Source organism: Rhineura floridana, chromosome 9 (genome assembly GCF_030035675.1).
Source record: "Rhineura floridana isolate rRhiFlo1 chromosome 9, rRhiFlo1.hap2, whole genome shotgun sequence".
Classification (NCBI taxonomy): domain Eukaryota; kingdom Metazoa; phylum Chordata; class Lepidosauria; order Squamata; family Rhineuridae; genus Rhineura; species Rhineura floridana.
In genome coordinates, this window is record NC_084488.1 from 62,002,688 (window position 1) to 62,028,350 (window position 25,663).

General features: G+C 40.8%; 1 protein-coding gene across 5 annotated transcripts in view; it reads right to left on the reverse strand.

Annotated features, from left to right (window-relative positions):
• ARFIP1 (ADP ribosylation factor interacting protein 1) overlaps positions 1-25,663 on the reverse strand; it is a 62,087-nt gene that overhangs the window by 26,695 nt on the left and 9,729 nt on the right. For 4 of the 5 annotated variants that reach the window (XM_061584611.1, XM_061584612.1, XM_061584610.1 and 1 more), the window contains 4 exons: positions 22,574-22,675; positions 10,273-10,381; positions 9,816-9,911; positions 5,686-5,798 (listed from right to left, as the gene is read on the reverse strand). In XM_061584611.1, coding sequence (XP_061440595.1) covers positions 5,686-5,798; positions 9,816-9,911; positions 10,273-10,381; positions 22,574-22,675 — 420 coding nt within the window. The remainder of the gene's footprint in view (positions 1-5,685; positions 5,799-9,815; positions 9,912-10,272; positions 10,382-22,573; positions 22,676-25,663) is intronic. The other variant, XM_061584614.1, reaches the window with a different exon arrangement.

Here is a 25,663-nt window from a genome sequence, read left to right on the forward strand (position 1 = left end):
AGAGGCTAGCAATGACTGAACTCTCACATCACTGAAAAACAATTCAAACTATAAAAGGCAACTGAATGTTACCAAGGGTTTCTAAGACACAGCACTTCAGAAACACACAAAAGTTGGTGTATACCTTTTTCATGAGTGTACTTCACAAATCAAAGCCCATTTTATGACTCCAAATATATATATTTAAAATCTTGAGTGTACTACACCAGGGATTCAAATGTTGATCTACAACTTTAAACAGTGGACGTGTGATCCTGTAATATGTGTTCCACTCGCTGAACTGTGTGAAAAGCCAATTAGAGCAAGCTAGTTCAATTTACTATGCAAAAAAGAACAAGTGTATTTTTCTGGCTGAAGGGTAAAAGTGTCATTTTGGGTTAGTGCTGCTATGTAGACATTTGACACTGAAAAAGCTCATTAAGAAGATTTCAACTCATTCTTAAAAATGGAGAGCAGATTTTAGTATTAGTCCTTCTCCCATATTAGAAGTAGCATTTATATGCTATAACTGCTGTGAATCGGGAAATGAGGGAGGGAATCTAAGCATGCAAGTCTGAAATCTGTCCAGAAATGCAAAACCATGGTGAGGCCATGCTATTAAATCATATCTATTCCACTGAACAGCTGGCTCCTGTATTCATGTGTACACACTGAAATACAGGAAGTCAGCAAGATGGTTCCTGTCATATTGCTTTCCCCTTTACAATACACTTATGTTCATTCTACATAATATTGCTCCTGAAAACAGGCAACGGGCAACAAGACTGCACCTATCCAGCATGAAAATGGTGAAACACATCATGCAGGTTGCCTATACATGGTATGTCAATTGTGTAGAAAGTGAGAAGAACAGGGCTGAGGGCAAGGTAGACACAACCTGCTCTTGGACACATTTTGGCACTCATTTATGAGTAGATTTGAACAGGCCTATTGAGATTCTCCATGTGAGGAGCACATACATATTGGAAAGCTGTAATGTGTGTGTGTGAACTAGCTATTTGAAGAAGAAATCTATTAATACCTAGTTATACTACATTTTCCTAAGCTGAAAGAGTTTGGCATCCCAGCATATTCTTGGTGCCTGCCTATTAAATCAAATCTATACTGAGAGACTAGGGGAAGTGTGTCAGAAGGAGTTATATCAGTATTTACAGTGCCTTGCAAAAGTACTCAGACCCCTGACCAATGCTCTCATATTACTGAATTACAAATGATACACTGTAATTTCGTTCTGTATGATAATGGATCCTTTGGGTTTTCAGAAGGCTCTGGGAGATTTTCCAGCTGATAAGACTAGTGCTCCTGTCGAGGCCCTGGTCGAACTGTGGAATACGGAAATGACCCGGGCTGTTGACACGATCGCTCCCACGCGCCTCCTTCGATGTAGAGCTCATACAGCTCCGTGGTATACCCCGGAGCTGAGAGTGATGAAACAAGAGAGGAGGAGGCTTGAGTGTAGATGGAGGCGAACTCCTGACGGATGCAATTATACTTTGGTAAGTGCCTCCACTAAGTTGTACATAAAAGCGGTAAGAGCAGCAAAAAAGTGTTATTTTGCTGCCACTATTAGATCATCTTTATGCCGCCCAGCGGAGCTTTTTAAGACAGTACGTGGGCTTTTACATTCTGGCCCTCAGGATATCATAGAGTCATCTGAAGCCCGCTGCAACAAGTTTGTGGGGCACTTCCAAAATAAAATCGCATGCATCCGTAGGGACCTCGACTCTAATGTTAGGACAGTTGGATCCATTGAGGTACCTAGATCACGGTCTTGTCCGCATTTATTGGATGAGTTTCAGTCGGTGCAGCTTGAGGAAGTTGACAAGATGCTTGGACTGGTGCGTGCAACCACATCGGTACTAGACCCTTGCCCCTCTTGGCTAGTTAAAGCTAGCCGGGCTGGAACTGCCGGCTGGGCCAAGGAAGTGATCAATGCCTCCTTAAGTGAGGGAGTTGTCCCTCGCTGTCTTAAGGAGGCTGTAGTGAGACCTCTCTTGAAGAGGTCGTCCTTGGACCCAGATAATTTGAACAACTATCGACCGGTAGCAAATGTTCCATTTCTGGGCAAGGTCTTGGAACGGGTGGTTGCCAGCCAGCTCCAGGCGCTCTTGGATGAAACCGATTATCTAGATCCGTTTCAATCCGGTTTTAGGCCCGGTTTTGGCACAGAAACAGCCTTGGTCGCGCTGTATGATGACCTCTGTCGGGAAAGGGACAGGGGGAGTGTGACTCTGTTGATTCTCCTTGATCTCTCAGCGGCTTTTGATACCATCGACCATGGTATCCTTCTGGAGAGACTCGCGGAGTTGGGAGTTGGGGGTACTGCTTGGCAGTGGCTTCGCTCCTACTTGGCGGATCGTCTCCAGAAGGTAGTGCTTGGGGAGCATTGCTCGATACCCTGGACTCTCCATTGTGGAGTCCCACAGGGATCGGTTCTGTCCCCCATGCTTTTCAACATCTACATGAAGCCTCTGGGTGTGGTCATCCGGAGTTTTGGAGTGCGCTGCCACCAGTATGCTGATGACACGCAGTTCTACTACTCCTTTTCATCTTCCTCAGGTGAGGCTGTTGATGTGCTGAACCGTTGCCTAGCCGTGATAATGGACTGGATGGGAGCTAATAAACTGAAACTCAATCCAGGTAAGACTGAGACACTGTTGGTGAGGGCCTTTTCTGCACAGATGGAGGATGTTCATCCTGTTCTGGATGGGGTTACACTCCCTCTGAAGGAACAGGTTCGTAGTTTGGGGGTTCTTTTCGATCCTTCCTTGTCACTCGAGGCTCAGGTAGCCTCGGTGGCTCGGAATGTGTTCTACCATCTTCGTCTGGTAGCCCAACTACGCCCCTATCTTGGCGGTGACGACCTCGCCTCAGTTGTTCATGCTCTAGTGACCTCTAGATTGGACTACTGTAATGCACTCTACGTGGGGCTGCCCTTGAAGACGGTTCGGAAGCTGCAGCTAGTGCAAAACGCAGCAGCCAGATTATTAACAAGGACCAGTCGGTCCTCACATATTACACCTGTTCTGGTCCGTTTGCACTGGCTGCCAATTTGTTTCTGGGCCAGATTCAAGGTGCTGGTACTGACCTATAAAGCCCTACACGGTGTGGGCCCGCAATACCTGATGGAACGTCTCTCCCGCTATGAACCTACCCGTGCACTTCGTTCGACATCTAAGGCCCTCCTCCGAGTACCGAGTCATCGAAAAGCTCGGAGGGTAATGACAAGATCCAGGGCCTTTTCTGTGGTGGCCCCCAAATTGTGGAACAGTCTCCCCGAGGAGGTACGCCTGGCGCCTACGTTGTTATCTTTTCAGCGCCAGTCTAAAACCTTCCTATTCTCCCAGGCATTTTAAATGCATTTTAAATACATTTTAAATATATTTAATATATTTTTAAGTATTTTGATGTGTTAATTGCTTTAGTTGTTTTTGATATTGTTTAGCGCACTTGTATTTTATATTGTACTTTTATATGTTGTACACCGCCCAGGGAGCCATTGGTTATGGGCAGTTTATAAATGAAACTAAATAAATAAATAAATAATTTATTTTGAAAAACTGAAACTCAAAATCAATTATGGTAAGGTGACATTGGTTTTATGTTGGGAAATGTTGTAAGAAACATAAAAAATGAATAATGTTGCTTGCATAGGTATTCAACCCCCACACATTAATATTTGGTAGAGCCACCTTTCGCAGCAAAAAGAGCTTTAAGCCTTTTGGGGTAGGTATGTACCAGCTTTGCACTCAGTGTCGGAGGGATTTTGGCCCATTCTTCTTGGCAGATTTGCTCCAGGTCATTCTGGTTGGTTGGACATTGCTTATGGACCGCAATTTTCAAAGAGCCCCATAGATTCTCAATGGGATTGAGATCAGGACTTTGACTGGGCCACTGTAGGACATTCACCTTTTTGTTGTTGAGCCATTCCAGTGTTGCTTTGGCCTTGTGCTTGGGATCATTTTCCTGCTGAAAAGTGAATTTCCTCCCAAGCTTCAATTTTTAAGTGAACTGAAGCAGGTTCTCTTGCAGTATTTCCCTGTACTGGAAGTATTTCCATCCATTCTTCCTTCCATTTTAACAAGATGCCCAGTCCCTGCTGATGAGAAGCATCCTCACAGCATGATGCTGTCCCCACCATACTTCACTGTAGGGATGGTATGCCTTGAGGCATGGGCAGTGTTAAGTTTGAACCACACCTAGCGCTTTGCATTTTGGCCAAAAATCTCTATCTTGGTCTCATCTGACCACAAAACCTTTTCCCCACACAGCAGCTAGTGCACTCTCATGCTTTCTGGCAAATTCCAGACGTGCTTTCAGATGGTACTTTTTGAGTAATGGCTTCTTTCTTGCCACCCTCCCATGCAGGCCAGTGTTATGCAGAGCTCTCAGTATGGTTGAGTGGTGCACCATTACTCCACTACCAGCCACTGAACACTGTAGCTCCTTCAAAGAGATTGTTGGCCTCTCTGTGGCTTCTTTCACAAGTCTCCTTGTTTGAGCACTGAGTTTTGAGGGACGCCCTCTCCTTGGTAGTGCCTGGGTGGTGTGAAGCAGCTTCTACTTCCTGATTATTGATCCAACTGTACTCACTGGGATATACAAACAGTTGAACATTGTTTTGTACCCTTTTCCTAATCTATGCATTTGTATTACATTATCTCTCACTTCTGTAGAATGCTCTTTGGTCTTCATTTTCCTTCAGATCCACAGCCTGACCAATGATCCTTCAACAGTGGGGGTTTTATCCTGACAACCTGACAGCACCTTTAATGGTTCACAGGTGGAGACCAATGGTAAAGTAATTGTGTCCTGGATAGGGCAATTTCTTTCATCTGTGTACATTGGGAGTTTCCACACCACAAGGGTTGAATACTTATACAAGCAACATGTTTCAGTTTTTTATGTTTCTTACAAACATTTCCCAGCATAAAACCAATGTCACTTTACAATAATTGATTTTGAGTTTCAGTGTTTCAAAATAAAATATCTTATAAAACAAAATCACAATGTACCGTTTGTAATTCAGTAATATGAGAGCATTGGTCAGGGGGCTGAGTACTTTTGCAAGGCACTGTATGTATTAGTAAATTGTATTTATGGTTTTATTCTGTATTTTTGTAACATTTATTCTTTTAATTTGCTGTACACTGCTTAGAGGTATTTTTTATATATTTAGCGGTACAGACATTGTCTATATAAATAAAATATTCTTCCCACTGCCTTCCGAATGTAGAATTTTGCTAGACTGAGGAGAAACTACACCTCTGTTCTCTCTATGCTAGATACATATCGTTGTGATAGTACAAGCAGTCTTGATGGGTTGGAGAGTCTAAACAACTGTGGCTATTAATTTCACCGAGAACCTACTGTAAGATGACAAGAAATTCTCTACCCTGATCGCAAAACAGCACCACAGGAAAACACATTGAGTGATCTAATGAACATTAGGTTCCTTATTATATCTCACTGCTCCAAAAGACACTCTTCATCCCAAGAGGTCACTTTAGCAGAAGGAATTAATTTTTTAAAATCCACCTCAGCTTCTTAGCCTTCTAGTTCTGGTAAAATGCCAAATCCTTTTGCATGTGAAGTACTAGAAACTGTGCTTGCTCTTAGCCAACAAGTTAAGAGAATGTTTAGTTTGCTTCTGTGGGATCTAAACTGCAACAGTGTACTACGAACCTTGTAAGTGTTTAGGCTCCATCTTCTTACAAGCTCCAGTTTTTCCATTGCTGGATTCTTCACTTCCTCTGCTAGAACAACTGGTCCACTTTTCTGCTGCATTCTTAGATTGCCTGTTTACAAGCCACATGTAAACAGTCAGGTATGCTGAAGTGAGCTACTTAAACACAAAGCTACAGAGTATTTTCATTATCATAGCACACAAATCTCTGTGTTAATAGTGTGGTAAACCTTAAGGACAAGAGTGCTTGGGTATTTTTATATAAGTTACTGTACCAGAAATGGGGGTGCCACACCATGTGACTGTCCTGATGCGTAACTTATACTCTGGACAAGAGGCTACTGTAAGGATAGAATATGGAGAAACCAATTGGTTCCCCATCAGAAAGGGTGTGAGACAGGGGTGTATTTTATCACCCTATCTGTTTAATCTATACACAGAACATATCATATGGAAAGCGGGATTGGATCAAGATGAAGGAGGTATGAAAATCGGAGGGAGAAATAGCAATAATTTAAGATATGCAGACGATACCATACTACTAGCAGAAACCAGTAATGATTTGAAACAAATGCTGATGAAAATTAAAGAGGAAAGCACACAAGCAGGACTGCAGCTGAACACCAAGAAGACTAAAGTAATGACAACAGCACATTTATGCAATTTTAAAGTTAGCAATGAGGACATTGAACTTGTCATGGATTATCAATACCTCGGCACACTCATTAACCAAACTGGAGACAATAGTCAAGAAATCTGAAGAAGGCTAGGACTGGGGAGGACAGCTATGAGAGAACTAGAAAAGGTCCTCAAATGTAAGATGTATCACTGAACACTAAAGTCAGGATCATTCAGACCATGGTATTCCTGATCTCTGTGTGTGGATGTGAAAGTTGGACAGTGAAAAAAGCAGGTAAGAGAAAAATCAACTCATCTGAAATGTGGTGTTGGAGAGCTTTGTGCATACCATGGACTGTGAGAAAGACAAATAGTTGGATGTTAGAACAAATTAAACCAGAACTATCACTAGAACCTAAAATGATGAAACTGAGGTTATCATACTTTGGACACATAATGAGAAGACAGGATTCACTAGAAAAGACAATAATGCTGGGAAAAACAGATGGGAATAGTAAAAAGAGGAAGACCAAACAAGAGATGGATTGATTCCATAAAGGAAGCCACAGATGTGAACTTACAAGATCTGAACAGGGTGGTTTATAACAGAAGCTATTGGAGGTTGCCAATTCATAGGGTCGCCATAAATAATAATTGACTTGAAGGCACATAAGAAAAACCAGTAATTCTGAGCTCTTAATTAAGCAGCTTTAAAATGCTTTGGCAAATTCTTGAATACTAACAGGATATTAGAAAAATTTTAAATTGTGCTTTTAAATTGTTTTTTGTGTTTTAAAATTTATATATTTTTATTGTTTTAATTGCTGTAAACCGCCCAGAGAGCTTCAGCTATGGGGCGGTATATAAATGTAATAATAAATAAATCTACGAACCAGTTCCAATTCATTACTGCAGTTTCCAGATGTTGCATTGTTCACAGTATGAAATTGGGAAATTTGTTTAAGCACACTGAACAATTAAGAATTCTCACAAGCATGTGGAAAAAATATGGCTTTATATAGACACATCTTTCAGTAAAGGTCATGAAGAGTAGCCCCTTCAAATCTCTGCATAGCAGTTACAGCTGCAAACCATGGAGGAATAGGCTGTTAGGGGCTGCTAGCCATGATAGCTAGGCTCTTCCTCAACAGCTGGAGGCAGTATGCTTCGCAATACCAGTTGCTGGAAACTCTGGAGGGGGGGTAGATGTATGCTATGGTTCTGCTTGTGGACTTCCCATAGGCATCTGGTTGGCCACTGTGACAATAGAAAGCTGGACTAGATGGGCCAGTGGCTTGATCCAGCAATTCTTAAGTTCTTACCTATGCATATTTAATTGGGAGCTAGTCCTATTGAACTCTATGGGATTTGTTTCAGAGATAAGAGGCACAAAGTCAGGTTGCAAGAGTACTTCTACATGGCATATTATTAACCGTGTCTTCTCATTTAACAAAGATCGCTGGATAAAATTAACTTTCCTCCTAATGTACCTCTTTACCCAGGTTTTTGACACCTGACGTATATTTTTAGGACTTACCCTATTTTGTGATTTGAGGTTGTTTTTAAGGTTGTTTTTAATGCTGTATTTTAAAATTGTTGTAACATGCCCTGGGACCTTTGGGTGAAGGGCAGGTTGTAAATAACAACAACAACAACAACACACAGGTAAGTAAAGCTATAGCTCTGACAGTTAAATACATGCAAAGCATACTTGACTGCTACTCAATGCTGTCAATGGAAGAAGCATTCTTAACTCTCAAGCCCCATCATACTGCTACAGCACCCCGTTACTCCGGAACGCTTTAATTTGTTTTTTAAGCAGATGTATTTCATGTGCACTGTGATGAACCTACAACTGACTGCACATCATTGGGATGTGCCTACCATGTGTTTGCATATGATGCATCACCGTCTTCAGATGGTTTGATGTTCAGGAAGACGTGTGTGGAGAATCACACAGTGCTTCCAACATAACTCTAGTGATGGCTATAAAGACACTGCAATGCAGAGGAGGTAAAACAGCCACATTAAGATTTCTTCAACCAGACAGCTGTTTCAGTGCACCATGTTCCAAATCAGAATCATTTTTCCTATGTTCCATTATCCCAAATTCATATGATGCTTTAGTTAGGCATACATTTAGAAATTAATTTCTGCCATGATCTTCAGAATCAAGAGAGAAATGGAACCCAGCCATCTACAGAAGTTAGTAAAGGAATCTCAAGCAAGGCAGTTAATTTAAAAGGGTCACCATCAGTATGCTACATTTAGTTGAAGTGATGTTGAACTGCAGGTAGGGAATGCATAAAGTTCTCTCATATTACAAACACCCAGCAAAAACAGGTACTGAAGTGTTGGAAAGCATTACAAATGTCAACATATGCCTTACCTATGCAAGTTCTATGATACACTCTTTCACAGCAATACTCATAGCTAACTAAAAAAAAAAAGTATGGCATAGCAGCTTGCTAGTATGAAAATGAACCTCCTGGATAGTGTTGACTCCCACTGATGATGTTATTTTAGTATACAGGCTACAGCATGTTGAGAAGCACACCAACTTCTGCAATTCTAAAACCTACAACCTGAGATGTTTGCTAATTGTAAGCTAAAAATCCAGTAGGGGCATGTTTTGGCTATAATCTAAACAACTGATAGTGCCTTTCGAAAGACATCAATTCATTTGATTTCTAAAAATGATCCAGCAGATATACAAGCATGCAAATTTTGAATTGATATAAAGTATTACCTATTTACATTAAGCAGCTCATACAATTACTTGATTGGAAATGCTTTGCTTTGTGTAACCCTTAAAAATATGTTCACTGTTCCAGCTGTGCAAGAATCTAGGTTTTAAAAGACTAACATGTAAAAGCCTCAGGTACCTTCAGAAATTTCTTGAAGACTGATCACTGGAACATACAAGGAACTGCATTATACCTAAAATAATGTCTACAGAAGCCATCTCCAAACTGATGCCCTCCATGTGTTTTGGATTAAACTCCCATCAGCCCCAGCGATGGGAGTTGTCCAAAACATCTGGAGGGCACCTGGATAGGGGAGGCTGTCCTATGCAGTAGAATATGAAATACTCTCATCTTTTTCAGAGTAAAGAAAGCACCAAGACTAGATTAATTTACTCAAAGCCAAGTAGTCCATGGCAAAGCCTTGCAAATTATATATTCCCATTATAACGGAGAACTGAACACTATGACTACTTACTAACAGCAAGAGAAAATTGCAGGAGCAAGATTAAACATGTAATTTAATTACTGATTTGTCATTCCTCATAATTCATTTTCTTGAAAAGAATATTCATTTGATCGTGTTTAATACCAAAGATAGATAGGATGACAGACAGAAAAATGCATCAGGTACTTTGCCAAGTGACAGAACCATGAAAAAGCAGCGGTTATGTTTAATAGCAAGTAAAGGAATCAAATAATTATCTTCAAACTTGGGAGTTAGTATTGTATCAGCAAGGATGTTAAGTGCTTAGACCTCTGAATACCTTTGGAAATAATTAAATCACTCCCTTGTCCAGCCAGTCTGCTAGCTGCTGCACTGCTAGGAGATATAACAGGTGACATGGGTAATGTAGAGGGACCTGAAAATGGGATATACATCATGAAAATCCATTTTTATTGGATCAACACATTTCTTGTGCACAAAATAGTGGAGAAACTAGAATGAAGCTTGACTGTCAAAGTTTTAGCTTAGATCTGATTTGAAACAGAGCGGCAAGTTGTTACTGCCTCCATTTGTCTTCCCATCGTCATCACCATAAAGCAGCCCTTAGAACCCAGCAAAGCTTTTTCATATACAAAGTCACTAGAAGACTTGTCAAAATCACTGAAGTGATTTTTTTTTAACATACGACTGAGCAAGAATGAATGCTACATAGAATCCTTTTTCTGGCATTAATATATTTGTGGTAACACTTGAAGTTTATTAGCAATTACTCTTACCTTGAAAAGGTCCAGCTTCAATTATTCCCTCTTTGGTACTGTCAAAGCCATGTGATGTAATTTGGGTTTCAGACAGACCAAGTCCAGCTGGTAAAGAACGCTTCAAGTCCTTAGAAATGTTTGAATAAAAAGGAAAATCCATGTAAAGATTCCAGTTAAAGGAACATTTAGGCATTGCAACAGCCTTTCAAGTTCATCTTGAACAATGCATTTGACAGCCTAGAATCTAGTTTATGGTGTCATAACATTCTGTTATGATGACTTAACACAATACAGTTTTGCAGTATGCATCACATATTTCACTTACATTTGCGGACCTGATGCTATATACCAATGGTTGAAATGCAATATAATTTCTCTTCTAGATTGTGCCTTGATTGGGTCAAGCTGGTACTGATATGTAGTTTTTTCCCCTAAGGGTTTTTGCTTTGACTCCTTCAAATATACTGAGAACTTTTCCCTCTGCCTGTATCGAAGTGGAGAATAACTATTGTCAGGTAAATCTATTGTTTTTATTTTATGTTATTACATTTGGAAAGGCTTAAGATTCAGGTTGGTTCCATCATGATCAATGCAACTTCATTCAAAGGGAATGTGTTTGGGATAGTTTTATTTTTTCTTCCTTACAGAATATGTTTAATGTTTTTAAAAACTTTATAAAAGATGTTTTGTTTTAATATATTTTTTATGTTTTTATGATGTTTTAGAGTGCTTTTGTTTGCTACCCTGGGCTCCTACTGGGAGGAAGGGCAGGATATAAATTTTTAAATAATAATAATAATAAAATAAAAAACAAAAAAAGCTAACAGATATTCAAAAGTAATAGTTCATAATAAAAATTCCTCTGCTGTCTTTGTCCTTATCAGTAGACATTCTATAGGAGCAAGCCCATTTATTTATACAACATACAGCATAAGAGTTCTACACCATAAAACATGCTAAGAATCCCAATACCTCCTTTGAGGTAATATCATTTACTGGGTATAGAGATTAAGTCCTAAAGAGGCTTGCCAATAGTTTCACAGCAATTAAAAAGCAAGCTGTTAGGAAAGTGTTTGGTATCGAGCAAAACTAAGTGCTAAGTAACCTCTCCTGGGCTCAGTTCAAAACTGGCCTGATACAACCTGAATTAAGTTAAGGCTTAGGCCAGATTGAAATTGGGCCCCACTGCCTTTCTCTCTACATTCAACCTGGTTGAGGGGGTAAGCAGGTGGCTCAAACACTTCACATTGAGCCTGGAACCACTGGAAGCTGCATTTATTGTGCTTCTCAGTGACAATAAATGTTCCCACATGGAATAATTGGCATGCCTAGGACTTAAGCCTATGGTCACCACTGCTGTCAGCCCTCCCTGCCACTGATCCACTCTTAAGCTTAAGTTTGGAAAAGAGGGCAGGGGAGCACAAATTGATGGTACTGAACTAAGCAATTCCAAAATGAAACAGAACTTGAGAGATCTGCACCAAATTCAGAAGACATCTGCAAGGCAAACAAGTTGCCTTCCCACCCGCCCCTCCAAAAAATTGGCATTATTTTGCCTATTGAGTTTTTAAAAAATGCTTTTTGGTAGTGAACATTTAGATGTAATGCCAAGCTATAGTTTGCTGTTACCTGAATAAGTCCTTAGAAGCTGTAGACTTGCATGTTTCTGCTTCCTGCTTTCCTATTCCAATCCTTGTTTGCAGCAAATTATAATCTGTATTTTTATCTATACTAGTACACTATAATTTGCACTCGCTTGTAGACTAAGATTAAGCCCTGGTTTGCAGGCAAGAACAAACCACAAGAAAACAAGGATCAGAAGTAGGGAATTTCCATGCATAAAGGGAAGGAGACAGTGCTGAAGTCTGAGGCTTTTCTAGCCTCATTCACATACTGCCATTACTTATGAAGAGAACATTAGGCTTTATGTAGACAAACCATTAATTAAACATAACCATGGATTTTTGCAATATCGAAATTGTTAAACTATGGTTGATAACTGGTTGGTAAACCAAACTAGGAAACCATGATCTGAAGTGGGTTTGCAATCCATGGTTTGGTTAGAGTTCTGAATTGACAAGCCTCAATATAGATAATTATGGCAATAACAACTTATAGTGACAGCAGAGTGCTAAACAGACAGAAAATAAAAGGAGGCAAGCATTTCTACTCCAGGGTTTGCTGGTACCTCTGCTAGTTTAAGCAACAGGGTTGTATTCAACTAAGTCCTACGCAGAGGAGAACCACTGAAATTAATGAACCTAAGTTAGTCATGTCTACTAATTTCAATGGGTCTATGAGATGTCCCTGTATTTTAATATCTGTAAATATGGTAAGTGCGGGTTTATTGATATATGGTAAGTGACTGAGTAAGAGGGGGGAGTACATGGGCTAGAATGCTGGAGAATGCTGGATGATGATTGGCTGAGTGTTTGAATGGCTGAAGGTATAAATGAGAGGATAACAGTTGAGTTGGGGGGGGAGTTGTGAGAGTTGTTAGTGGAGAGTTATTTGGATGAGTTGGTTGGCAGAGTTCTGAGGGAGGCTTGGATTGCATTTGGCTGATATTTAAGCAAATTATATATGACCAGAAACATAGTGACATGCACTTGTTAAATCTACCTTACATAATCGTATTTCCTGGTGCTATCAAATAAATACTTTTATTGGTTTACCAAAAGCCTGATCCTTGATACACAGACCAGAAGGGAGGGCAGGGTAATTACCAAGGCTGGAGGGAAACAGTATCAAATAAATGGTGGCAGCGGTGAAGGGAGATATTGTAACATCGTCAAGTATCCAGAGCAACCCAGGATTGTATGCTTTATAGGCACAAAGATACAGGGGGGTTGTGGCCTGCAAGTGCACCCAGACACAAAGTAAGAATAAGAGAGAAAGGGACTAAGGCAAAGTCCTAAAGCAATATTGTGAAATAGGGAGTGGCTGGTGGTGCAGTGGGATCTTGTGAGATCTGTGCTAGAGCCGGTGAAGAGAACAAATAAAAACCGAGATCCTGACAGGTGGTGGCCCTGGTGGGAGTATCACAAGTAGAGCCAGCTGAGGAATCGTCACAGTCTACTATAAGTAGGACTAGCATTAAATACTACCCATGATTTTGCCACGCCTGATGCATAAATATATCTAGAAATTTCCTCAATGCTTTGACCAATCATGAGATATGTAAAGGCCTAGAAAAAATTTTTTCCTGTTCCCCCTTCCTTTCCCCCCCCAAAGCCTTTTGTTTTTCTGAAAAATTGGAAAAACTAAAAAATCTTTTCACTATGATATATGAAAGGTTATAGAAGTTTGTTTCAATCTGGACAAAGCTGCAATTTTTGGAAGTCCATGATAAATATTAATATAAAGAATTGGAAGAAGCAGAAACTGATAATAATCACTTAAAAACTGAGCAGTATTCACTGAATCTTGGTTTCCTACCCTCCTCTTCTTTTTCTCAGTTCTTTATGGAAATTAGTGTTTTATGACTGCTTGACATAGTGCAGAACCTGAGAAGACAATTATTTTCAGAATACAGAATAATTTTCTTCTTTTATTATAAATGTTGATGATTTCTCTTGCTTTCATTGTTTTTTGTCTGCTCCTTGTAAGCTGGCAAAATGAAAGAGATGCTAGACTTCTTACTAGAGATGCTAGACTTCTAGAGTTCAGCAGCTTGTAGCTTCATTTGTAACAAAAAAAATTAAGAAGTAAATTCAGTTTGCAAATATTCTCCAATAAACTATGTTTTTATATACTAAACATGGTAACTTAATGACAAACTAAGTTATGCATACTACATTATATGTTCCTAAAGGAAGAAAGTGACTTTCAATTTGTAAAGGGCATTGAAAAGTAAGTACTGAGTATTTTTTTCAAATTTTCCCAAAATTTCTGCTTTTTTCCTGGAAAGCCCCTGGAAAAAACTCGTTTCCCCCCCCCCCAAGTCTTCAAAAATTCCTGAAATTTTACAGCTCTGCCAATAATGGATGATTAATTCAAGCAATAGTACACTATAGTAAAATGAGGATATTAAATCACTCATAGGCAAAAAAACTTGCAGTTTAAGAATGTACCTATAGCTCACAGCTATTTCTATCAAACTTTGAAAAGCAGGGAAATTGGGCAGCTATAGTGAATGCACCAGGGGAGTAGGAGACCTGACCTCCTCTCTGAGATATTGTACTGCCCTACAAATTGGTCAAAATGCAAACACCATTTGGGTTGGTCTTTCACAGTCCAATCCACTTCCTCTGCAGCTTGGAAGCATTTGGTAATATGTGCCTCTGAGCATATGGTGAGTGGTGGCAACACCTGACATCTCCAAAGATATAGAATTATATTTTTGTATGTTTGTTGGTGTTCTTCTTACTTTGCTTCTTTCCTGTGTACAAATGTTTCTACAGAGAATCTAAACTAGAAAATTTTATTTCCCTCATTATTCATCCCAGAAACATGTGTCAAATTTATTTTTATTAATTTCAAAGCCTTTTTATTGGTCAGTGTCATATGATGGTGAAGACAGCCTTTTGTGTTTCAAATTGGAGGTTATGTTCTATTTCTATTTTGGGTGCATTAACGTGGAATCTGAAACTGCAGACTGATTACACTATGTTGCTACTTCAGCAATGACTCTAGCTGTTGGAAAAAAGAGGATGCATGCTTTCAGCCTGCTATGTTTAAACCACTTCATTTAAGGCAAGGTGGGCACAGTCAATTAAAAATATAGAGTACATCTAGAATTTTGCTAGAATATATTTCACCTATCACTGTTTTATCTTGTGCAAATTGAGACACTCCTGAGGTCGACTGGAGACTATTCTGCAGAAGTCAGTGCCATTATTCCACAATTATGTTTGGAGTTTTTTTAGTCTAATTTTTGCAAAGAGTTGCTGTACTTCACATATTCACAGAAATAGAAACAAAAGAAAATAATTTCCTATAGGAAACTTCACTAAAATTGCAAAGGAAATCAGACATATTCAAAGTGACCATCTGAACTATATCAACTGTCTTAATAATGTTGCTTCCTCCCTGCTAAAACAAGATCAGCACAGCACATGTCTTCTTTCTATTATTTGGGCTGATTGCAGGTGTTGCCACCACTCACCATATGCTCAAAGGCACATGTTACCAAATTCTTCCAAGCTACAGAGGAAGTGGATTGGCCTGTGAAAGACCAACCCAAATGGTGTTTGCATTTTGACAAATTTGTAGGGCAGTACAATATCTCAGAGAGGAAGTCAGGTCTCCTGCTCCCCTGGTGCGTTCGCTATAGCTGCCCAATTTCCCTGCTTTTTAAAGTTTGATAGAAATAGCTGTGGGCTATAGGTACATTCTTAAACTGCAAGGTTTTTTTGCCTATGAGTGAATTTCCCTGCTTTTTAATCTGGCAGGTAAGAAATGGGATCCTGTCCAAGTTTGCTGAGAATGGATTGATCATTTGCATGGTTATTGAGTTCAATGGGATTTACTCCTATGCAATCTTCGTTAGGATAGGAAAAACTGACCACGGGGGAATGGGAGTGGGAAGGAACGTATTGGAGGGGGGCAAAGGAAGGGGGAGGGGAGGGCAAGTTTGATCATTTCCATGCTTATAGAATTCAATGGTATTCACTTCCATGCAATCATGTTTAAGATAGGTAAAACTGACCATGGGGAGGAGGAAGGGGAGGGGGAGGAGGGGAAAGGGAAAGGAGGGGATTGGAAGGGGATGGGGAGGGAGGGGCAAAGGAAGGGGGAGGGAAGGGGCAAAAGGGAAGGGGCAAAAGGGAAGGGATAGGAGGGAGGAGACGGGAGGGTGGGTTTGATCATTTGCATACTTTTTGAGTTCAATGGGATTTATTTCTACTCAATCACGTTTGAAAATGGAAATGGACTGCCTTCAAGTCAATCCCCACCTATGGCGACCCTTTGAATAGGGTTTTCATGGTAAAAGGTATTCAGAGGTGGTTTCACCATTGCATTCCTCTGAGGCTGACAGGCAGTGACCGGCCCAAGGTCACCCAGTCAGCTTCATGGCTGTGTGGGGATTCGAACCCTGGTCTCCCAGGTCATAGTCCAACACTGACCCAAGGAAGGGGCAGGGAGTGGGAGGGGAGGAGATTGGGTGGGTGGGCACTGGACAGAAGGGAAGCCCCTTTCCTTTCCAAAAGGAAAACATTGTAAACAGAATCATTCTTTTTCAGGCTTTCCCCCACCTTTTTATTCTACAGCAGACATATGTAGCCTCCTACCAAATTTAAACGAAAGCTTCCCCTGGCCACATCCACACCAGGCCTTTATTTCACTTTGGACAGTCATGGCTTCTCTCAAAGAATCCTGGGAAGTGTAGTTAGTGAAGGGTGCTGAGAGTTGCTAGGAGACGCCCTGTTCCCCTCACAGACCTTCAATCAGAGTGGCTGACTGTTAAACCATTCTCTCAGGGGAATGGGAGTCTCTTAGCACTCTTCACAAACTACACTTCCCAGGATTCTCTGAGGGCAGCCATGACTGTCTCACATGAAATCAAAGTCTGGTGTGGCTGTGGCCCCCTGATTAGCTAAGCTCAGCAGCTATGAGGCTTTTAGAACTCTGACAGTTGGTTCTTACTAAGCATGCTCTACGTTATCATTGGGTTCCAGCCAAAATTTATTAAATTAATTAAAAATCAGCCAGGCATTTTTTCAACTTTTCAACTGCAGAAGATAATGGTCAGAGTATGGGGCAAGGTCACTAATAGGATTACAGGTACTCTGTGAATATGGCTGATTTTTAATGAATTTCAACAGATTATGAGAACTCTCAGAGAAAAAAGTCCAAAAGGGATCTGAGGTTTTTTCTCTCTTTTTACACTTTGAACTCTCAATTCTCTCTGACTGTTGGGTTGTTAAGCAAGCGTTTCTGAGTTCAGAACAATATGTTTTGTAATGTTTTGTTTTGAAATGAGCTTATGGGAAGCCTCAGAATGGCATGGGGGGTATTTTCAATTTAACATTGCAGAATGTGAAAAATCCCCACTGGCTATAGTATACAGCCACTCTCGTGGCTGTATAACCACTCTCATGGCTGTATAATACTACAGCAGCACACATCATAATCAGCCCACAAAGCCTATGGGAGGGCTGAAGTTATAGAAGCCTGTAAAGCCAGGTTTTCCCCCTGCATATATTTTGCCAGAACCTCACATGCTAACATAGAGAAATAAGGAAAGTTGTAAAGGCAGCATTCTGTCAAATTGCTCTGCAAGAAGTAAGCTGTTTCTGTCATCCACCATTACTGAAGATAGAAGAGACACTGACAAAAGTTAAGAGAAGCAGGTAATGCCCTCCTTCATTTCCCAACACTGTATATGCTGATTAATTAAGTTATGTAGGATTTTTATATGTCCCCTCATTGCCAGTTATACAATTTATGTTTCAGATGACCAGGAAATACTGCCTTGGCTGGCAGAATTACTGTCCTTCAGTTTCATTAGGTACAAGGGGCCGATGCACACTGCAAACATACTGTGTGGTTTTGGGTTCTGTTTTTTAAAATGAAAGCTGATTTATGGTTTTCCCCTCAGCTCTGGTAAATCCCCTAAAGTATCCTCAACAAGATTTGACACAGGTATGATGCTGATTTCCTTTTCAGTTCTCAACTTTAGTTCCAGGTAGAAAAATGTAACTTTCCTGAATTTTCCTGTTACTTGTCCCTTCTGCTAATGCTCTATAGGAGTACACTGCTCCCTCTGGGACCTCTGCATAATCTTCCTCCATAGATTCACTCTCATTCCCTTACCACACCCATGTTTTGGCAGTTCTGAAACATTTTCTTGTTTTCAACTAAGTGCCAAAGTCTTGTAGCAATGAATAAACACCAGGGATTAAGGCTTTAATCTCTAATCAAGTGATTCAGTCTTTATTGAGAAAGGCTGCCGGCTTTAGTTTCAAAACCACAATGTTAATGACTATAATATGCCCAAAAACATGCCAAAAGTCTACCTATATCTTAATTTTGCACTTGACACTTTAAGAGGTTTAGAAAATATGTACAGTTTCTATTAAAGGCTGGTTGGAATGGAGCACCTGTTATGCAGAAAACTGTCTTATAACAAAATTGCAAGTAATTCACTGGCAACTCAAGTTCAGAGCTGACAATCATCAAAATCTTCAAGAAGACACAAAACTGAACTACGCCTATAGCCTTAACTGAATTTGACACAAGTTAAACTGCTCTGTAGTCAGTATCATGTTTTATTATTCATTTGGGTTTTTTAAAAAGTATAATTGAAAATGGCATCCAATGTTAAATGCCACCACTATCCCTCAGATATGAAGCAATGTTTGTCTCAATTATCACAGCACATTAGCCACACCACACTGATCTAAAGTCATGGTTTGTGGCTGGCTTATGAATCTTGCTTTGTTTCAACTATATAGCTTAATGTTATGTGCAAACTCTTCCTTAACCATAGTTTGCTCGCCACCTCAAACACTCACCAAGCTACAGAGATATGAGACAAGAGCAGCTGGAAAACAAACCAAGCTTTGTTGAAACGAGCCATGGTTTGTTTTATCACCTGTGGGACAACCCTTGGTTTGTTAAAGAAACCATGGCATAGTGTTACATGTGAACCAACCCAAGTTTCAGGAGGAGAATTCAGCACAACTACCTTTCAGCTTTTCCCTGTATCTCACATAGTGCACAGTAGGAGTACACACCAGCCACAAGATATGTATTTGTGGCTTTGAGGAGTTCCCCAATCCAATTCAGAACTGCTCTATATCTTTCTAATTTGACTTGTTAGTTGGGAGCAAATCAAATGTGTTGGAAGCTAAGCTTTCCCCATTATAATGGGGACTCTAAAAATGGCTATATATTTTTCCTTCTCACAGAACTGGATGCAATCTGCGGGCATTGTCATCCCTTCTGAGTGATGAAGGCTGCCAAATTTCAAAATGATAGCTGCAGTGGTTTTCCTGAATAGGGAGACTTTACCATTTTGGGGTAGATACAATAGGAATCATGGGGGTGGTGATGGGAAAAAAATCATGGATCCTAAAGAAAAAGTGGGATGGGAGAAAGGTCATCCCCCAGCAATGACCATGTTACCCTAAAGGTCACCAGTGGGGGTGGAGTTCTGCCTTGTCTGTGGATCTTTGAGGACACAGCTGCTTCTTCCTTGGAGAGAAAGATCTTTCCATTGGCTTGTATAGGGAATGGCATAGATCCATGTGAAAAAATACAGGTTTTAATCCCAACTCCAAATCACTGTGATTGGAGTGCCCTGGGAAAATAATTCACTAAGATTAAAAATTGGACCTGTCCAAATCCCCCCACTTCTCCAACCCCTCCCCTCTAGACCTCTGAACATTTCCCTAGACAGTTTGGATCTGCCACAAGGCATGTAGTGCCAACATGCTACTCTACTGCTGAAATAATTGTACTGGCTGCACATTAACTACCGGGCCAAGTTCAAGGTGCTGGTTTTGGTGTACAAAGCCCTGTACAGCTTGTGATCAGGATACCTGAAAGATCGTCTTACCTCTTATATACCCAGTTGATCACTGCACTCTGCAGGTGAGGGCTTCCTGCAGATACCATCTTATCAGGAGGTCCATTCCGCACAATATAGGAAGTGGACCTTTTGTGTTGTGGCACCTTGGTGCCTACTGAAGTCCTTCCTCTTTCAACAAGCCTTTTAAGCAGAGATCTTATCCCAGTCTGTTTCTGTTTTGGAATTGCTTTTTAAGATTGTTTTAAAAAAATGTTTTTAAGCTGTTTTATTTTTAAGATATTCTTAGAGTTTTGTCACTTGTTTGCTGCCCTGGGCTCCTTCTGGGAGGAAGGGTGGGATAGAAATTTTAATCATCCTCATCCTTTGCCCTCTCAAGTTGCTGCAGCTACATTAACAGTCTGATCCACAAGCCAGTCAAGACAAAATTCTTGTGTTCACATTGTTACAATATTCTGATTCCATCAGAGTCAGAGTCAATGGAATACTATTCCAAATTGCAGCCATAATCAATGGGTTGCTGAAGGGAGGTGGCAACACATTTCTACTTTGCTCACAAAGCATGTTGGTTAAGGCTACCACTGGGGAGGGAGAGATGTTTTGTGGGGTTGTGGCATGCTGTTATCCCTTTCCTCTCTGCCCGCATGCATGACCTAAGGTTGGGAAGCTTGGAAGGTTGTTCCTCATGTATTTGCGAGAATATATTCTCACTCTGCCTGCACTAATAAGCCCTATTTGCCTGAGTAAAATTCCTGGTCACCGCAACTACACATAGAGGTAAAATTTTACATGTACCTAGAAACACAGCCGCCCCTAGGCATTGGGAAGCGGGGCAGTTGCCCTGGGCCCCGCACTTTGGGGGAGCCCTGCACTTGGTGATCTCCTCACCAGCCGGCTCCTCCCTCCCTGCCATAGGCTGTCCCCCACCCAAACAACACAATCTCCAGCACGCCAACAAGCCCAAAGCCCCGTCCTCTCATCCCTTCAGCTTGCAAAAACTTTCCTTATTTCCTCCCATCCTCCTCGCCCTGTGGCCGGTGTGGGCCAGCGACCGAGTCAGAGCCGCTCGTCAAAGCGGTGACCAAAACCATAAGCAAGAGCGCCGTCGCTGCAGCGGCGCGTGGGAGGCCTCCGTTTTCCCCAGCAGCCCGGGCGCCTGCGTGCAAGAGGCAAGGGGGCAGAAGTTGAACTCAGCAACCGGTGTCGGCTACGAGAAGGGGGGGAGGCAGGCCTCCTTCCTCTTTCCCGAGCAAGGCTTTTCCTTTGCGGGTCGGTGGAGACTCGGAGCGAGCGAGGGATGGTTGCGGACGGGGAGGAGGGAGGCAGGTGGGCTAAGCCACCTTCTTCATTGCCATTGCACCAACAGCAGCAGGTAAAGCTGACTAAGCCGCCCCAGGCACCTCCCCTCGGTGACCCCCCCATTCCTCGCAATATCAAACAACTGCTTTCTCGACTACAACCACCCCCGACTCCGCCACCTTCTTCCGTTTCTTTTGCTCCTTCCTGGCCTCCATTCCCAGCTGTCACTGAAGAAGAGCCAGAGAGGGAAGGAAGTGGCTCTTTGAGGCCTATAGTGCTAAAGGCTGCTCCTCTCCCACCTCCTGCGCTCCAGTTTCTAGAAGCAGATTTGGGGGAGGCGCTTCCTGGTACTGCTGCTTTGGTGGTTCTTCAGGCAATCATTTTCCACCCACAGCTGTTCAAAGAGGCAGAAGGGAGAAAACTCAAACTACTCGTTGTTTGTCCCCTTCTAATCTGCTCTATAGGAGAAAGTAGAAGTTTTCCTTTTCCGTTTTTCACCGTTCTTGTTTCTTCGGTCCTCTAACTTAAGGTCCGCTGTTTTCTTTACTTCTGTTGGCTCCAAAACATCAGTTCTGGGTTTTTTTAATGATAGTTTCACTTTCACATGAAGAAAATTCACAGGAGAAAATTCTGTTGAGTTCTGTTGAGTTCAATAGGCCAAGACGGTGACCCGGAGCAAATGTGGGGGGGGGGCAACTTTGCTTTTGCCCCGGGCCCCGCACATGCTAAGGGAGGGCCTGCCTAGAAAGCCAATGTTTCAAAATAGAGCTAAAGTTGGATTCAACACAGAAGGGAAGAACTTGAATGATCTAACAGTCTAATATGTTCTCTAATCATTTAGTTTTCAAATCCATATTTTGTCTGTGAGGTTTATTAATCTGAATGTTAACTTTCCTTATGCCCAACTATCAGGACAAATTATACTTTAAAAAATATTTCATGAAATCTACAAATTGGCTAACTTCAATAAGCAAGTGATTAAAATATTATAGCCTCTTACCTTCCTACTCCCCTACGTTATATTACTTTTATTATTATATTATTATTATATTATATTTATTAGTTGCCCATCTGGCTGGTTGTCCAGCCACTCTGGGCGACGTACAAGAAAAAATACATAAACATTAAAACATTAAAATTTAAAACCCAAAATTTATTTGCAGCATACCTTGTGATGTTTCCTATTTGAAAGGATAAAACCAGTATTCATCTCTGGTCAAAAGGTAAGCAAGCTTTCTACAAGCTGCACAAAGTTATTTATTTAGGAGATACATTTTCCCCATAACTTGCTTGCTCCTGCATTAATCTAATTTGATTACTGGCAAGCAGTTCAGGGATTTAACAAAGACTACAAAATTATCATCATCACTATTATTTTATGTGTCGCCTAATTCAAAATGCTTCTAGGCAACTTACAATTCAAACAAAAGCATACAACAAATACAGATTTTAAAAACAAGCATCATAAAACAAACTGCAATAGCAAAACCCTACTTTGAGCAAAAGTCTATCTAAACATAAAAACTGCTCAGTTTTTCATCATACCCTGTTAAGGTTGTGCTCATGTGTATCTTCAAGTTCTCCATTACTTGTCACAGATATTTCTGCTGCTGAATTTTTGGGAGATTCTTGAGCCATTGAACACTCCTACAATATGAAAAGAGATAAGTTAGTGTTCTCAAAATGCTATTAATATTTTTAGGTATTTCCCTAAACTATCGTATTTCACTGAACTGTGAAAAGAATATTTTCAGATCCCAATACAATGATTCTATGAAACATAGCTTGCTCAGTTATTAAACCTTCTAAAAACCCAAGTAGCAGATTAAGCAACCTTCGTCCAGAAGGTCAGCTTGCTCCCATCCCAGTGCTGACTGGTCTAAAGCAATTGTTGGTCTACAAAGTAACTTCTGCCTTCTAGTCAATAATACATAAGATATTCCTGACAATTAATGTTAGCAAACAGCATAGTATTTATATTTACTTTTGATGCATAACAAACCATTTCAGTGATGAAAACACATTCACAGAAGGACTTACAGGAACTGCACCATATATGAGTCATCTGCCGTGTTGTTCAGCCTCATGTATTAATGCCCATGAGTGCATGTGATCAAGCACCTAACTGATTGTTGCAGTGCTAGGTGGAACTATAGTTTGCCCAGTTTCTCCATAGAAGGGTACAGATGTTCACTAATCTCCCATGATGTGCCCACATGAGCATTAAGAGATAATGGGTTATATTCAGCTGTTTAATCTGAACAGATGTATAATTCTGACATTGCAAATAGCTGAATAAATAGTTTATTGGAAAATTGTTCCCCATTTCATTTAATACCTACAATTTTATGAGTCAAACTATGGCATCTGTTTTTACAGGGTACAAAATTTAGATCGAAAGACCAATGCACACAGTTTTTAAGCCAATATTATTATTTATATATATTATATTATATAATATGAAAGCACTCTGCTGTTACTATTTGCAATTTCGGCTCATTTTCACAAAACTTGCGTATGCACTATGGACCAGTATATCTCTGTGCACCTTCTGGGTTTTACTGACTTGCAAGAGAACCTAACAAACAGTCCACATGGACATTTGACAAAAAACTGCCCTGATCAAGTCAGTTCTTTATGCAGGTTGATCAGTCCAGCAAATGCTAAAACACTTGGATTAGATGTGGCAAACTGCAAACTGGAATATGTCATAAATTGTAATCTTCACCCAACTAGATCTGCTCTGTCACACAGGTAAGGTCATATTAACTGAAGCACTCCTTTATTAAACCGATGACCTGGTTTGCATGTCATATTTATACAGTAATACCTCGCATTAACGTACTCAATGGGACCAGAGCGAGTACATAAACCGAAAATGTCCTTAAAGTGAAGCATTACCTTTTAAAACTTTTTTTCCCTCTCCTTCACGGAGCCTCAAAGCCCCGCGCTAAAGCCTCTGCTGTTGCACTACCGCGCATCTCAGCTGATCGCAATTGCGCCTCCCAGCTGATTTGCAGTGGCGCGATCGCGTCTATTTCCACCCCCACACACTAAAGCCTCTGCTGCTGCACTGCCGTGCCTCCCAGCTGATTGCGATTGCGCCTCCCAGCTAATTTGCAGTGGCGTGATCGCGTCTATTTCCACCCCCACGTGCTAAAGCCTCTGCTGCCGTGCTGCTGCGCCTCTCCCTAACCCTAACCCTAACCCTGTAAGTGGTTTGCTAGCTGTGTTTCTGGAGAAATACAGGCATGTGGAGCATGTACGTTATAGTGAGGCGACGTTAAGTGAAGCGACGTTAAGCGGGGTATGCCTGTAGTTAAAAAAATCTGTTGTTTAATGTGAATAAGCAGCATGGTGGTACATGTTGCTCAATAGTTCCCACAGAGCTCCTCCCTCACCATGGACAAAACAAGCTAGAGTCTGGCTTGTCATGTTGTCTGACTCCAAGCTCATGGTTTGTTTCCTTCAAACAACCCGCAAGCATTACCAAAGTGTGTTCTTGGCTTACTATTCATGGGTTATTGGTTTCCTTCAAACTACAAGCCCAGGTTCAGACAACATGACAACGTAGTGCTAAGTAAGCATCCCATCAGCACAAGGACTCCCCCTCTCTCCTCCCCTGTGCCCCCCCAAATGTGATCTAGGGGTTCTCCCAACCCTCTGGAACAGATTAGGGGGTGGGCACAGGGCACACAAGGGGGGGGAAGAGGTGCAAATTTCTGTTGTGCAAGTGGAAGTCCTTATGCAGACAGGATGCTTACTTAGCACTACGCTGGATACAACCCTTTGGCTTGTTTAATTCGTGGTACACCAGCAGGACAGGAGGAGGAGCACAGTGGGAATTCTTGAGCTCATTGTAATTAAACAAGTTTGTTTTAAAACTATAGTTTAATGTGATGTGCAAACTGGACCAATGAGTACTCATAGTTTACTTGTTTTCAAAGTTCCACATATGATCCATGCCTCAAATTGAATTATTTTATATTTATAAGATCAAAATGTTGCCTGTCTTTCTGTTGAAACATATTAAGACGATCATTGCAGCCTCAGTTGTAGACCTGAAAAAGACTGCTATCCTATCACTTATTGAATTTAACAAGAGAATTCACCTTCTTTAAAATAGTAGAGATTCAATTCAAGGGTACTGGAAGCAAAAGAAATTATTTCAAACTAGACAGAATAGAATGCAATATATAAGCAAATACATTTTTCTCCTGTTTTGTTGGCATTAACCACAAACATTGGTTAATGTTTGCCACCCTGGGCTTCTATTGGGAGGAAGGGCGAGATATAAATCTAATAAACAAGTTCTGAATAAGTTCTATGCTTATAAATGACAAAAAACTATATAAAAGTCAGATATTTGCACAATCTTGCAGATAAAGGACAGAAAATGGAAAAATTTCATCTATAGAAAGTATTTTATTGCTAACAAGGTGGCTTGAGCTGGCAAGCTATTTCCCCAGAAGGAAATATTTGTTCTAGGCATGAGGCTAATTGTAAGGTTGCACTCGTAACATCTGTACAATAAAAGATGTAAATATTGTTTAAATGAGAACCATTAGCTCCTCAAATATTTATGAAAGCATTTAATTTATACTCCATACAATAATTTAAGGTCCTCTTGAACTT